This window comes from Calonectris borealis, chromosome 11 (assembly GCF_964195595.1).
Source record: "Calonectris borealis chromosome 11, bCalBor7.hap1.2, whole genome shotgun sequence".
Lineage (NCBI taxonomy): Eukaryota > Metazoa > Chordata > Aves > Procellariiformes > Procellariidae > Calonectris > Calonectris borealis.
Window position 1 is genome coordinate 23,460,512 of NC_134322.1, and position 16,255 is coordinate 23,476,766.

The 16,255-nt window shown below is 44.3% G+C and overlaps 1 protein-coding gene across 1 annotated transcript in view; it reads left to right on the top strand.

Annotated features, from left to right (window-relative positions):
- The window catches only part of MYO9A (myosin IXA), a 190,647-nt gene that overhangs the window by 128,130 nt on the left and 46,262 nt on the right, over positions 1–16,255 (top strand). Inside the window, exons 12-14 of the mRNA XM_075160600.1 lie at positions 9,753–9,874; positions 11,245–11,386; positions 12,190–12,385. Of these exons, the coding sequence (XP_075016701.1) occupies positions 9,753–9,874; positions 11,245–11,386; positions 12,190–12,385 (460 nt within the window). The remainder of the gene's footprint in view (positions 1–9,752; positions 9,875–11,244; positions 11,387–12,189; positions 12,386–16,255) is intronic.

Sequence of the window (16,255 nt, forward strand, 5' to 3'; positions counted from 1 at the left end):
TACAGTAAATTAAAATCTCAGGCTGCGTACGCAAGGGGCTCAGCGGATGAAGGATCAGCCTCAAAATAAAGCCAAATTCACTTGCCATTTGCTGAGGCGCCATTGAAATGGTCACCTTGAAGGAGAAGACCATCTCAAGGAGCACCTTTGCTTCAAAGCCGGCTACCAATGTGCCGTAAGTGGTTTGCAACTTAAAACGGGCGGCAGAAGAAATGCAGGGGAAAGCTGTTTATCAGAACCCCTGCATTGCCAGACGTTACCATTAAAATAGAGCGGCTTAAAAACCTGTTTATAGATTATATATTTATAGAGCATGTGCATATATATTTATATATACCTTTTCTGTGGGCGCATTATTAAAAAAATAGATATGATGTCTATATATTTATAAATATTTTTATATATATTTAATATATTATATGTGTATGGCTGCGTGTATAAATTCCTCTTCTACTTAAACTGAGAACAAACATAAAAATCCTTGTTCATAAATGAAAGCCTCGGCATCGTCAGCCTCGGCGTCCTCTTCTGGAGGGATGTCGGGAACTCGAGGCATCCGCATCGTCTGCAGCACATAAGTGCCGGCACCAAACCAGACATTGGTCTCGTTCATTTGGGAACTCTCTAATAATGTTTTCCCATCTAGGGGATTTGTCATATCAAGCTCATTTTAATTATTAAATTATGCCAGGATGATTCTGCTGGGGCTGGCTCGCGATGCCCGCCTGCCTTTGCTGAACAAGCAATTAATCCTCCATGGGAAGGATTAATTCCTGGATGGACGGATCCTGCGTGGATCTCTCCTGGATGGAGAGATTTCCCCACGCCTTGCTGCCATTTCCAGCCTTAGAAAAGCTTTCCCAAACTCCCCAAGATGGATTTTAGGATACGGACGTATACGGACGTATCCAGAAAGGGGCTTTTACAAGGTTTAGCTCCTTTAGTTTATCATATAACAATGACCTATTTTCACATAATCTTTAAAACATTAAATATTATGTTCTTTCCTGCAAAGTTTTCAATAGAGTTTGCAAAATATGGCTTCGTTTCTAATTTTTGAACTGAGCTTTTTGAGACGTTATTCATATCTCGTCCATCAGCATCTGCAGGGTTGATGGTACCTCGGTACTGGGTAAGCGATCAAGAGAGAAACAATTTACATGCTTGGGTTTAGCGGCTCTAAGCTTGTATTTGCAAAGTTTATATTTTTGTGTGTGTCACATTGACTTCTAGTATTTTTTTAAGAATATTTTGAGATTATTTTAAGCTGGGGGATGGAGAGAGACGTGGAAAGGGGTTTAATTCCTAGTTTCTCACTATGCAGACGCCGCCTGAAGCTGAAGCAGATGGTGTTAAGAGACAAGAAGAGAGGAATTTCACACCCTTCTGTTTAGTCATGAATTTTCAGGCAAAATATATACATTTAGACATCCAAAAGTATCTGCCTATTGATCACATCAGAGTGTGCGGCTCTGGATTACGCAAGGTTTTACAATAGGAGCGCGATGGGAAGCATTTGCACGTGGAGCTACACTGGAAAAAGGGGTTTTTCAGTTGATTTCCCGCTTTATTTTGGGAATTTTCATTGTGTAAACAAGGTTTCCTATGCATTGGTAATGAAAGGCTCAGGCAGATAAACTCCTGGGGCTTACCTAGCTCTGTCTGGGAGGAGGTGAATGCGTTGTGATGGGGTTTTCCTTTGCTCTTCTGATTTACTCGAGCATTTCTGGAGCAGGACTTGCTGTGCTTTCAGGAAACAGAAAATGCCATGTTTCCCTTGCAAGTGGTTCCAGGCAAATAATTAATCATTTTGGTTTACGTTTCTGTCTTAATATGCTTTAATTTTCTCGTTGGACTTGATAAAAGCTGAAACAGCACTGCATGCTATGTTTTACCGTTCTTATTACCTCCAGCCTTGCCCCATCCCCAGGAAAGAGGAGAGAGCATCATCCCTGGTTTTGGGTTTTAGATGTTATTTTTTGGGGCTGCTTCTCAATTTGCACTGTGACTAATGGCAATATCCCTATGGTATACAACGTCTGCCTCCTGGGCACTGAAGGGCTGAGATGTTTTCCTGGCGCTTGGCTTGCAGGCTGTGTGGACGGATGCCCAACACCCTCCAGACCTCTTTAGATCATGACACATTTTTGACCTTTGATATCCCATGATAGGGCAACAAATGCCACACATTGTGGAAAAACCCACGCTTTTATATTCAGGGCTGATTTTTCACTGCCTTTTGATTTTAATTTACTAATCCCTTAGTTTTGTGCTTTAAGACAGATGGGAAACTTACTATGTTTTTTTATTTTGTATTTTTATCACGTCTCTCATGCTTCATTTCTTCTCTGGGTTTCTGTGCTCCTCTTCTCTAAGTTTTTCAAGCTCCAGATCACTCCCTCCAACCACCTCTTAATTTTACCATATGATTTTGAGGATTCATAGCCCCCAGTGAGCACGATACTCTAGATAAGTGGGAGCTTAAAAATCGTATTTAATTCTTTCTCCTCTAATTATGCCTGTTGGCATTTGGTTTTACTTACTGTTGATCATGGCTGAACGTGGAGGAATTCATAATAGAGCATGTGTGGATGTATAGAGATGTTTTCCAGCACCTCCAAGACGCTGTTGGGCTCGTGGGTATTTTCTCCCACTCGGGATATATAGACCTTTAATTCTGCTGCAGATTAGAGTGTGTTTCTGTTTGGCTTAGCATCGAAATAAAGTCCTGATAAGAGAACTGATCCAATGCTCCTGTAAAGATAATGGGACTTGTTTCTCTACACATTGAACTATAAAGTTATGGATGTTTTCTGTTCGTAGCAGTAGGGTTTCCATCAAGCCTTGTGTCCCAGTTGGGAAGGTTTTCCTGATGCTCAGCATGCATATTTTAATCTTAAATGCGTTATTTTGTGTGGCATAAGCAGTGTTTGTACTCTGGGGTCAGTTGTAGGCAGGCGGGGTTTCTCTTTAATAGTGCTTAGCTATCTCTTTACTAGAGTTCCTTTAATTTTCGTATATAAAAATGTTGGAAATCTTGCCATGTTCTGTTTATTTGGTACCCCAAGTCTTACACGCTAATATGTCTCAGGTAATGTTGTGTGGTATTCAGTAAAGATTTATGCTCGTATTCTGAGTATATGCGTTTCAAAGTCTGGACCCACGTTTTATGGTCCTTTTTTATGGTCTTTAGGATCTATTTTTTTATGTTTGAACATCACAAATTGTGTTTCATGTCGTAGCATTCAGGTCTATCTGAGCATTTTAAGCTCTAAAAAAACAACCCCTTGCAAACAAGGAAAACTCAGACTAATACTGCCTTTTCTTGTGAGCCACCTCCCTGCTTAGCCACATCTTTCTAAATATTGAATGCAATGATGAAGTACATACATATAGATATGTATTTTTTTCCCCTAAAGAGAGGCGAGATGAAGCTCTCTCCTGAGCTTCAGCTGAGTCAGAGAGGCCAAATCCACGTTACACAATCTTGCTGGCCTGGCTGCTGCAGCGAGCGCGCCGATGCAGCTACGGCAACACAGCCCTGCTCTGATTTGGATGATGGCATTTGAGAAGTGATTGCACTCGCGCTGGCAGAATGAGTCCCTTCGTTGACGTGCGGTGCCAACGTCGACGTCTTGCCAACGTCATCGTGGTTGGGGCAGCAGAATTGCTTCTAAATGCACAATTGGGAAGCATTCATCTACTCATGGTGGCTATACAGGTCCCCTGGACAGCAATCAGTAGCATCACACCAAATAATTAAATGAAAATATGGAGCTGCTGGGCTCTAAAAAAAACCCTGAATCTCTTTTTTTTGGTTCTTTGCTCAATTGCTTTTGCCGAGTTTGGGAGCGCAGTGCTCGCCTCTCCAGCAAACTTGCATTGCTCCACCTTCCAGCAGACCAGGTTTTAGCTATCCAGGGAAGGGAGGAGTAAATCCGTACATTTTTGTTGGGAGTAAGGATGCCAAAAAATAGGACTCTATGGACTTTACTGTGCTAGAAACTTTTGCAGATAGCGGTAATGTCAATGGTTTGGTTCTTGATGTAAAGGGTGTCTTGTAGAAATAGGACGTTTGAATTTGCCCCTAAACATAACTTAGTTTTAAGTCAAGGTACAAATTTAAGCTGATTTTTAATTAACCTCCAGTTTGAGGTTTTTTTGTTTGAATGGGCTGTAAGTGTTTTGTATTGTCTTCATCTTGACCATATGTTTGTTAAATGAAAACCTCATGTTGTTTGGATCTAATTCCTTAATATCCAAGTGCTCTGCGAGGACCCTGCATCCGTCAAAGGATGGCAGAGGCTTTTATTGTCGTACTCAGAAGCGAAGGAACATTTTGGAGGTAGCTTTTAAGATACCTCCTGAATTCTGCAGAAGAATGGTCATTAGACAATGAATATAGAAATCATATACAAATCATATAGAAGATTAATAACTGAAACTTAATTGAGTAAGTTTAACGTATACATATGGAAAACAATGATTTTACCCTAAAGCTCTTCTGTCTTTATGTGGACAATTTGCACGGTGTTCTGCAGACTAGCAAACACCCAAGGAATTGTATCACAAAGCCATAATTGTTTCTCCTGGGCTGTGATTGTGAAGGCAACCAAACCGGTAACTGGAAAAATGCTAGGAAAAAAGAAATAAGTGGAATTTTTTTTCCACTTAAGCTTTGGAGCAATTGCTCTGGCATAGTTCCTGCTGCTGCGTACGCGTCTGTCTTGAAATGAGACCATATATCTGAGTTATTATGGAAAATGTTATTAGTTGAGGACTTCAGTCCCTCTTCGTATTTGGCCAACGCAGCCAGAGGTTGCATTGGGGATGGAAGGGAGGGAGCAATGGATGGACAGATGTGGACAACAACTGCACAGCCTGGGAGTGAGTGTTTCTGACCCAGCCTGGAGGAAAAAGAAGAGCAGAGGAGGGAAAATTAGCCAAAATCCTGCAGCTGAAGAAACTGAGGCCAGAAGGTATGTGATGACCAACCTCAGGTCATGCGCTGTCTGTTGCAGAGCTGAAGATGAGCCTAAAGAAGTAGAGACCTTGAACTCGGAGGTCTTTTATGGTCATTTACTGGAGTATATTTAAAAAAAAACGACACCTGGCATTGCTAATTAGTTATTTTGCACCGATCTTAGGAGTAGTAGAAATTTTCAGTGTGGTCGTAAGAGTTTCACAGCAACATTCTCTGTGCAGCTGCCGAACATCCCATGTGGAGCTATGGATATCTAGCGAGCTTCTAGAGCAGAGTGATGGGGTGTGCCTGGTTTAGATATATGCAAACTTAAAACTCTATATAATTTTGGTTTTTTGGGGGAAAAAATATATGTGTAAGGCCCCCATACGAGTAGTTCAAAAAAGAGTCACGATACAAATAGGTAAGCCAAGTAACATGCACCAGCCACCCATCACCGCTAAAATAAGGCTCTCTTTTAACATCAGGACAAGGTTTATTGCTCTCCGGGTGCTCAGGACCAGTCCTGAGTGGGTGAAGCTGGGCCTAATGGACCCTGCATCTGATTAAGCAGCTGTCAGAAGCAGGCAGTTGATAAATGATGCTGACTCCCATTACTGCTGCACACATTGCCTTCTCTCTCTTTTAAATCACTCAGGAGAAGCTCACGCTTGCTCAAGAAATATGCAGTCTTCTGCAGTTGGCTGGATTGCCGTATGGAAGCTTTTTACCTGACTTGCACTGAAAATGCAATGAATCTTAGTCAAATACGTGATTTTCAAACGCCTATAGTTTAGCAGGGACTTGTGAATGTTACTCTGCGTGCCTGCTGTGTCCTGGATGCTCTGCAGGAACCTGTGCTGGTTTTGGCTGGGATAGCGTTAATTTTCTTCACAGTAGCCTGTATGGGGCTGTGGTTTGGATTTGTGCTGGAAACAGTGTTGATAACCCAGGGATGTTTTCGTTGTTGCTGAGCAGTGCTCACACACAGTCAAGGCTTTTTCTGCTTCTCACCAGCGAGCAGGCTGGGGGTGCACAAGAAGCTGGGAGGGAACATGGCTGGGACAGCTGACCCCAACTGACCAAGGGATATTCCGTACCCTATGACGTCATGCTCAGCATATAGAGCTGGGGAAGAAGAAGGGGGGGACGTTTGGAGTGATGGTGTTTGTCTTCCCAAGTCACCGTTACGCGTGATGGAGCCCTGCTTTTCTGGTGATGGCTGAACACCCGCCTGCCGGTGGGAAGTGGTGAATGAATTCCTTGTTGTGCTTTGCTTGCATGCGCGGCTTTTGCTTTGCCTATTAAACTGTCTTTATCTCAGCCCACGGGTTTTCTCACTTTTGCTCTTCCCATTCTCTCCCCCATCCCACTGGGCAGGGAGTGAGCGAGCGGCTGGGTGGGGCTTAGTTCTCCATCCCTTATTCTATACCATTTACTTCATGCTCAGGTCCCACACTATCCAATACATCCTCATTAACCACCACCTCCTTTCCCATCCTTTGATATAATACACAGATACCATTCCCTTAGTCTATGGAGCACCCCTGTAAAATGTCCACAAACGTCCACAAAATGTCCATTGACTTTGTTTAGTCCATGACTTTGGGCTCCTTCTCTTATGGTGGTCACTCAGGTCAGCAGAGGTGGTGTGTTGCGTGGAGTTATTGGGCACCAAAGCCGGCTCAGGTCGGGTCACTGCTGCGCTTGCGCTGCTTCTTGTAAGGCTTGTCCTCCGATGGTTTGGGTGGTTCCTGCTATAGTAATTCCTATAACATGCAACTCAAATCATGGGTTACAACAATTTAAAGGTATTTCCTTTACAATCTCCACCCTGGTCCTTTTGGACCAGACCATCGGGTTTAACATCGCAATGAACTCCTCCCCTTGCTTCTGCTCCGGCTTGGACGTATCCACGACTGCAGTCCCTTAGGGTGTACCTGCTCCAAGTGGAGCCTTACCTGTGAGCCACAGTCTCTCCAGGGCCGTACCTGCTGCGGCATAGACTTACCCACAACCACAGTCGCTTTGAGGTGCACTTGCTCCAGCGTGGCCTTGTCCATGGGCCACAATGCCTTCAGAGATAGACCTGCTCCAGCATGGCCTTACCCACAGCCACAGTCCCTTCGGAAGTAAACCTGCTCCAACATGGCCTCACCCATAGCTGCAGTCCCTCCAGGGGTGTACCTGCTCTGTCATGGGCTTAGCCATGGCCACTCGCTTTGAGGTGCTCCAGCATGACCTCACGTACAGCCGCTGACGCTTCAAGGTGTACCTGCTGCAGCATGGACTTATCCACAGCCACAGACACTTCGAGGTGTATCTTCTCCAGCGTGGACTTATCCTTGGGCCACGATCCCCTCAGAGGTATACCTGCTGCGGCACAGACGTAAGCACGGCCACGGACACTTTGAGATGTACCTGCTCTGGCGTGGGCTTATCCACGGCCACAGACGCCTCGGGGTGTCCTGCTCCCACGTGGACTCATCCACAGGTCCCAGTCCCTTCGGCTCGAGTTCAGACGAGTTCAGCCTGCCCAGCGCAGCAGCACAGACCCAGCAGCAATGCCCTGGCCCTCTGCCAGCCCGGGCGCATCCCCATCGCTGTTACCAGAACGTTCCCAGGCACAGTGAGGCGATCAGCAGCGCAGCGAGCAGCGAGAGCAAGAAGCAGCCACTAACGAGCACCAGTCTGTAACGAACAGTGAGGCAGGCAAGCACAGGAGCTGCCAGTTAGTACCTAAACAGCAATAACAGCTATAAATTCGATCTAGCACATTCCAACCAAACCTGTCGTTATCTCGAACCCTTCGTGCCCCACGTTGGGCACCAAAAAGAACTGTCGTGGTTTAACCCCAGCCGGCAGCTCAGCCCCACCCAGCCGCTCGCTCACACCCCCCCCCGGTGGGATGGGGGAGGGGACGGGAAGGGTAAAAGTGAGAAAACTGGTGGGTTGAGATAAAGACAGGTTAATAGGCAGAGCAAAAGCTGCGCACGCAAGCAAAGCAAGACAAGGAATCCATTCACCACTTCCCATCGGCAGGCAGGTGCTCAGCCATCCCCAGGACAGCAGGGCTCCATCACGCGTAACGGTGACTTGGGAAGACAAACGCCATCACTCCGAACGTCCCCCCCTTCCTTCTTCTTCCCCAGCTCTATATGCTGAGCATGACGTCATATGGTACGGAATGTCCCTTTGGTCAGTTGGGGTCAGCTGTCCCAGCCGTGTCCCCTCCCAGCTCCTTGTGCCCCCCCAGCCTGCTCGCTGGTGGGGTGGGGTGAGGAGCAGAAAAGGCCTTGACTGTGTGTGAGCCCTGCTCAGCAGTGACGAAACATCCCTCTGTTATCCACACTGTTTCCAGCACAAATCCAAAACACAGCCCCATAGAGGCTACTGTGAAGAGAATTAACTCTATCGCAGCCAAAACCAGCACCGAACCTAAGAAAAAAGAAAAAAAAATTAAAAGAAAAAATAAAATTCATGCTGCAGAGTTTCCTTATTTTCAGGATTGTTTTTGCCAACGGGATGTGTTATGTTTTGAACCCGAAAGGCTTTAAGGCCATTAAAAACTCCTTCCACGCCCGCTCACATATGCATTCAGTATGGTGTAAAGGTATATGATGTCTCAAATCCTGAATTCAGGATCTTGTAGTTTTTTTAGGAAAAATTTCCTTGTGAGGTGTCTCAAAGCACTTGTGGTCTTTAATTCTGAAAAATAGTATATGTAGAATTCTTGTTAATTTTGGATGAGGATACATTGGAAGAACATACTTTTTTTAACATTTTTTGCTCATATTAAAAATAAAAGCAGGAGCAGCAATAAAAATTAATTGGATTGTTATAAAGGTGCATCATATTAATGCAATTTTGAGGATTTTTTTCCTTCTTTTCTTCAATTCTGCCATCAAAATGTCTTACGATAGAGAAGTAGAAATGCAGCTTGGGCTGGTAGGACTTTTTCCAACACATGCAGTAAGGTGCACTTCCAATATCGCTGTTTCGAGAGTGAGTCACAAGTCTTAAAAGCATATGGTAAAAATTACGATTTTTAAACTCTACTTTCTTCCAGATGCCCTAAAATAATTTCTGCAGAAGACTTCTCGAAGTAATCCAGTTGAAAATCTATCTTGGAGGAGATAATCTTTATAAAAGAGCAAGGGTTGGAGTTATTTTGGTGGAAAATAAATAGCTTTCTTTCCCTCAGCGTGAATTTGGGGGCAGATCCTCACTTTTACTGGTCTTGCAGCGGTGATTTCTGCTAGCCGGAGGTCTCTTTGGTAGCCCTGGTAGCACCAGTCATTAATATTGTGAAATACAGAAGAGTAGAGCCCAGTGAAGCAGGAAAGGGAGTTATATTGCTTTTTGCGCGTAATTAAATGAATATGTAGTACCACCATTTTCTTCTAGCAGCTAAATACTAAATATTAGTGGATGCAAATACATCGTATAATGCTTTAAGAGCAAGCCAGGAAAAGGAAAGCGGGAAGCAATGCTGCGTAGCGCGCCGTGCATCCTCGGTAGGCGTGGTCTGCCGTATAGCTAACCTACGTCTGAGCAGAAGGCTGGTGCACCTGAAGTTGTAAAATGCTGTGCGGTTCCCTGTGGTTTGGGCTGTTCACATGGTTCTTTATCATTTTCTTCCGCGCCGAAAAAAATATCGGTGGCGTATCAGCAGAAGAGGTGTTCATTTTGGTAAATGGTACACCAGTTTCCACGAAACCCTTTGAATTTCACCATTTTTTTTTGCTTGCACCCAATATCATTATCATATCTCTGGGGTTTTTTTTAGGAGGAATATAGAGCGGAAGGAATTAGCTGGCACAACATCGACTACATAGACAACTCCGGCTGCATCAACCTGATCAGTAAGAAGCCGACGGGCCTGCTCCATCTGCTGGATGAGGAAAGCAAGTGAGTAGGAAACTGTTGGTTTTGCTAACGGTATTTGTTTTTTCACTTAAAAAGTGTTTATCCTTAAGTCTTACCTGCAGCGATCCTTCCCAGAAGGATGCTGATAGCTCGCTGGGCTGATTTATCTTTTGTCTCTAGTTTTGTTTCCGAGGTGGTAACGCAAACAGTGAAGAATCAGCAAGCTGAGCGGAAAGCCTTAACAAATAATAATTAAAATTCTGTTTCAAGAATTTCTTCCGTTAAAGGGAAAGACAAAGGTTTCCTTGGCTTTGCTTCTCATTTCTCTCCCTGTCTCTTGTGGTGTAACGAGGTGAAGGTGCTTAAAGCTGAGCTGAGAGAAGGGAGAATCCCAGTGCATGAGTTAAAGCAGGGTGAGTGGGTGCTGTTATTGAGATACAAGGTGGATTTATCGATGTGCTTTTAAATATAAAGCCAGAGTGAACTGGTATATAGGGGCTGCACCTCCATAGGGTTTCATGGGCACCAGGGATGCAGCTGAGACTTGCATCCTTGGTTATATCCATCCAGCTTGTCTCAGTAGAAGTTATCAGATGAGCGTGCGGCTTCTGGGGCTGCCTTTGGGTGCAAACTTCTGAGCGAAAGGGATCTCCCGTCGGATGCACGTGCCAGTTTTCTCCGTGTGAAGGGCGGGGAAGGGCCAGGCGGATTTGCTGGTGTCGCCTCAGAACCGTGTGGCTCCGGTCCAGGGCGCGAGCCCTCCTCCCACCATTTGCTTGCAGGTTTCTTCTCCGTTTCTTGTCTCGTTGACCAGACACACGGCAGTGATGCTGTCCCAGTGATACTGTACCAGGCTAAAACAGCTTAAATAGGTAAAGTTGTGAAATATACCCCCAAGTTGCAGATTTACATGAAGTTTGAGGATGGAGGATTGGCTTACTCTTACCAAGAGGCTCTGCTCAAGCTCTGTCCTTTTTCTTCCTATGCCAGGATCACTCAAGTAACTCCTGAAATTGAAGTTAGATTTGTGGGTAAAACAGCTCAATATTTCCTAGACGTAGGAGCAGTCAGCCTCAAAACCAATGACAGAAACGTGGGGTTTCAGGTAAACGCAGCTACCTTGAGTAATTTTTGTAGGCGTACAGTATGCCACAATAAAAATACACCTATTTGTGCATTTATAACTGATTTCAGACCGTTACTAAATCAGTTAAGAGCTCTTCAAACACCAGATATACCTTGTATTTGTGTATAACCACATGCGAACATACACAATAGTGTTTGCTTAGTGCCTGCAGGCACAGAAGTGGAAGCTCAGAATCTCTCTATTTTCCTATTTGTGGTCACGAAAGAAGAGTAAAAGCTTTTTCATTGGGTTTACGGCTATCTTCTTTTTAATTCTTTCCACTCAGTTTTCCTCAAGCCACAAACCAGACGCTGCTGGACAAGTTTAAGCGTCAACACGAAGGGAACTCCTACATTGAATTTCCAGCGGTCATGGAGCCAGCTTTCATCATCAAACACTACGCGGGCAAAGTGAAGTATGGAGTGAAGGTCTGTCACCCAGCTGTTCCCCGGCAGTTGTTTTCGTTTAAATCATCTAGCTGTGATGGGGAAGGAGAGCCCCAAAGGCTCCACAGAGATGTTTGGAAGAGGACTTGGCTAGAGAAGAGACAGGAGGGTCAGGAGAGAAGTGTTTGGTGAAAAGCTTGGCTGAAATGAGAAGGTGGTGGGGATTGTGTCTTCCTGTTCTCCACGTTGCAAGCTCCACGTGTCTGCGTTTTGGGGAAGAATTAGGGACGCGCGCTGAGGTTAATGCTACATCCCAGCGATGTGTTGAAATTGCGTATTTGGTAGCCTTTCTGGGCTTGGTTTGTGTAGAAAACCCAATGTTTTTTTCACCGTTAGCCATTTTTTAAATACAGGTTACATGAGCTTAGGTCTCAGCATCTCACTGCTGCAGGTACTTTTTAAAATCCCATGAAATCATGAAAATGATTTCAAAGTTGACCCTATTTATATTCACGCCCGTTATTAGCAGAAGCAATTCTGGTGGGCAAGTGAGCCTGTGTGAGAAACAGCCTCGGGATTTACGATTGCAGATCTGTTTCTGATGCAATAATTACCTGTGACAAACTTCAGCATCAGCTTCGAGATGCTTCAGAGAGCGGTGCTTTGGGATAAAACATTTATTTTCTGAACATAAAGAGGTGTCTAATATGGGGGCAGAAAAAATGATAGAAGCAGAATTCAATAGTTGTGCTGTCCCAGGGATAGCCTGGCAGATCTTACCCGGTGTATTTTGTACATATTGTTTATTTTCCTCTTTTCTCTGCCTCCTTTTTCTCCTTCCCTAGGATTTCCGTGAGAAAAACACAGATCATATGCGCCCGGACATTGTAGCTCTCCTGCGAAGCAGCAAAAACGCCTTTATCTGCGGGATGATCGGGATCGACCCGGTGGCCCTCTTCCGCTGGGCAGTCCTGCGGGCGTTTTTCAGGGCGATGGTTGCTTTTAGGGAGGCTGGAAAACGATACGTGGAGAAGAAGACTGGTACGTGTGCTGATCTCCTAATGCTGGCACCTGTTTTTCACCAGCAATTTAGGTCTAATATATTACTACCGTGTTTTAAGTAGCCTGACTTATTAGGAGCTATTAATCTATTAAAAAACTCATTAAAATAGCATGTAGATTTTTGGTATGCAAAAGTTACATTTAAAGGTAAGTTTGGATTTTAACACATCGTAAGAAAAAATTTTCACTTTACTGCTGCTTTAACTTTTCCTTTTTGTAGGATGCATGCATAGGAAAACCTGAGTGATTCAAACAGAGACATAAAAATTATTCAGCAAATAAGGCAAATTATTTTTGCTAGGAATTCTTGGACTGTTAGTTACATCTGGAAACAAAAAGAGGCAATAATTCTTCCCTATAATTCTTCAAGCTGTTCACCCTTTAAGCTGCAAGCGAGCGTGTCTCTTCTCTAGCAAAATTCATTGCTTCGCAGTCATCCAGAACCACCTCATGCCGAACACGGGGGCATTAAATTAAAGGAAAGTAATGGTGCATCATCATGCTGTGGCAGGCAATATCTGGCTGTGCTTTTAGACCATTTCTCTGCATAAAGCAATTTTGGAAAGACGGGTACAAGCTATTACTATTAATTTCTGGGCACAAGAGGGCTTGAAATTCATGATGAAATTAGAACCTCAGCAGGGAAAATGTCAGCTGAGTTAAAATTAAGCACAGAGCCGCCCCATGAATTTTTTTTTTAGTCGGAAAGGTGTGCATCAAGGAGAGCCAAGGAGCTTGGGACAAGGAACATAGATAAGGAAACCGTACAAGCGGAAAGAATAATTTTCCTGTTTGGGGCGAATAATAGCATCTCAAGGAGAGCAGGAGGCAAAAATCAGCTTTCAGAGGCTCTTCCTCTCGACCCACCCAGATGTGGTGTAAGAGAAAAGATGTTTCTCATGAAGCTGGGTCTATCTGGCACATCAAGGCAGCATCTACGGACGGTGGCGTTTCGAAACGCCAAGAGGTAGATGGCAAAGGCGTTTGGCATTGGGAGAAACGCCACTCGAAAGAGTTGGCTTTGGAAATCTGTATTTGCATTTTCCTAGCATCGCCTTTTCATCTTGCATAAAGCCCAGGCTGAACTAAAGTGAGCTGGTCAAGGAGATAAAGAATATCTTCAGTCTCAGGAAGTAAGAGCTAATTTCAAGCCCTGCTTCGCTTTTTGTGTCTCTGGTGATCGACCATGCCTGCCGTGCTCCTCTCCCCACTAGCTAGCTCTCTGCTTTTCAGTCTTGACTTTGTGGCATTAAATGGCTTATATCTATATCTATATATATCAATATATAGGTATAAAATAGAGTCCAGGACATTTTCAGACAATTCTGGGACACTAACTTTTGCATCGCCTTCTCTTTCCGTACCAAACGTAACACGGTGATGGCTGAGTTTCTAAACCTTTTCTGGCACACGCTGCTGCTGTTTTATCTATCTGGTGTCCATTGGCCTGCTTTCAAATGGCTTTGTGCTTTGTAAACTTTGTTTTTGAGTCGAAAAGAAAGGAAAAAACCCTCAAAACCTCTCAAAAAGCTGGATAAGGTTTGTCTTAAACTTCCCGACAATCCTCAGATAATTTATACCCTGAATTTCTATGTGCATCTTCAGCCTAAATTGGGAAAAAGTCGTGAGAAAGTCACCATTATATAGGCAGAACTAGTGGGAGAAGATTACCGAAATCTAATTCCCATATTGAGGTATACCTTATCTGTCGGGAAAGCTTGCCCTACAAGTAATGGCAGAGCTGGGACCGCTCACGTTCAGCTGCCTCTGCCCTCTTTGGAGAGGCAGCCATCATGTCCTAGCATGACTTCTGACCAGGTGGTGCAACACTTAGCAAGGTGAGATCCGTAGCAATGTTTTCATCATGCTTTTGCTGCCGAGACCTCATGCCCATCTCCCGTTCAATTGTCCTTCTCCAAAATCCCATCCGTCTTGCCAAAGCACCACAAAGCGGGTGGCTGTAGAAGAGGTGGATCTGAGCAGAAGACTTGGCCGGTGTCTGGATGGTGGGGCAAGCTGGTGCGGCACGACACATCTGCTACTGGATGCTGCTGGTCCCTCCTGCTCCCTGAAATAATGCAGAAAAGCCCCAAACTGATGCTTTGCACCTCTGGCAGAAGGCATTTGCGAATTATTAAAGAATCACTAAAATTACCCTATCTCGATAGAGAAAAGCAGACGACCAGAGACAGCATATGTTTTAGGTTTAGTTTGTTTTTTCTAGCAAACCTTGCTGGCGTTAATTAGCCTGATCTGAATGCCTCACTGCCCACGGACGTGGAGCTTTTGATAAAATTACGGTAGATTAGCTGAGAATAACTTCACACACATCCAAGTGTGCACACTTAATATTTGTATATAATTTTTTAAAAGACCCATTCTTGGTTTCTGAGGTCCCGTCTGCTGCTGCTACCATCCATCAGGCAGGTGTAATTAATGGTAGGAAATTATCTGAAGCGTGCTTTTTTTTTTATTTAAGGCTCTTTGCACTCTTTGCACTTAACCTCAAATGGATCTCCCTTGCTTTTACCTGTCTGAGGGCCTGTCCGAGTCACACTTGCAATACCCAATGGGGATTTTAATGAAAAATCTCTGGATTATGTATAAGCAGCTCTGCAAAACTGTGCTTTGCTTTCTTTTTGCATCATCCTTTCGGTTATTTTCTCCGTGCCAGCAGTGCCAACCAGTGCTATGGATGCTTCTGTGATAACCAACATTTTTTCCTGCTGGCTTTAGGGACTCTCCTTTTTTTGTGCTCCTAATATCTTTGTAGTGCAGCTTCCAGTGACTGCGCCATTGTCCTCGTTAACCTGGCGGTGAAGAGCAGCAAAGCAGTGTCACAGTGAATTTTGTTGGGTACCTTTCTTTTCTGCCAAGAGAGATAACTCTTACAGTGCTGCCAACCCCCCTCGGATGAAATACGCCGGGATCTGGCGAGATGCAATTAGCTGAAGGGTGGACTTTTTAAATAATTTGATTTTTTTATTATTATTATTACTGTTATTATTATTGAGTTTATGAGGGAGGATTGAGATAGTCCAAAAGAACTACACATTTGAACTAGATTTGTTAATGAACTTTGATTAAAGGAACATTATCAAGCTTTTTAGGAAAGAAATTTGGCTGATTGACATTTTTTTGCTATATCATCGATAAGAATTTATTACGCAAAAACCCCTAATTCTTTGTAAGCGAAAACTTGACGGAAGAACTGATGCTGTTCCTATAAACCAGGCTGTGGAGACCCCCAGCTTTCTCATCTTGAGTTTGCTGGACACGAACCTAAATCCTCGCTCTGATGAAGGGTTCATGGTCCTGGGGCCGTGCCCTCCCTCGATGGGCTCTGTGTTTGCATTCGGCCAACAGGCGTTGCTCCTTGGGTTAGTGCCCGTTGCGGCTGACCTACACGATAACGCCTTCTCAAAAATAATCCCACTGACTTCTGCAGATTTATTCCTGAAGCTGGGCACCAAAAAACCAACTGCCCCTGAAAGAATAATAAAAAAAAAAAAACCCTGTATTTGCCAAATAAAAGTGATAGCAACCAAAAATTTGGTCTTTGAGGTCTCACTGAGCAGCCTTGGCAGTGTTCCTCTGGAAAGTTCAGATCGGTCCTGTCTGATGATTTAATGCGTTGGTATGAAATGCTTCCGTACGTGCTGACGCAAGGTAACTCCTCGGTGACCTCATCACGCCTCAATGGGAGCATGACGTATCCCTTGACTTGGCCACCTAAACGGTGACGGAGAGTTGCTGCCTGTTTGCACAGTGTCACCTGTGCAACCTCTCCTCCACCTGTGGTCAGAGCTGGGCCATCAAAAGTCCTCTTGGCCACGCAACGATGGTTTC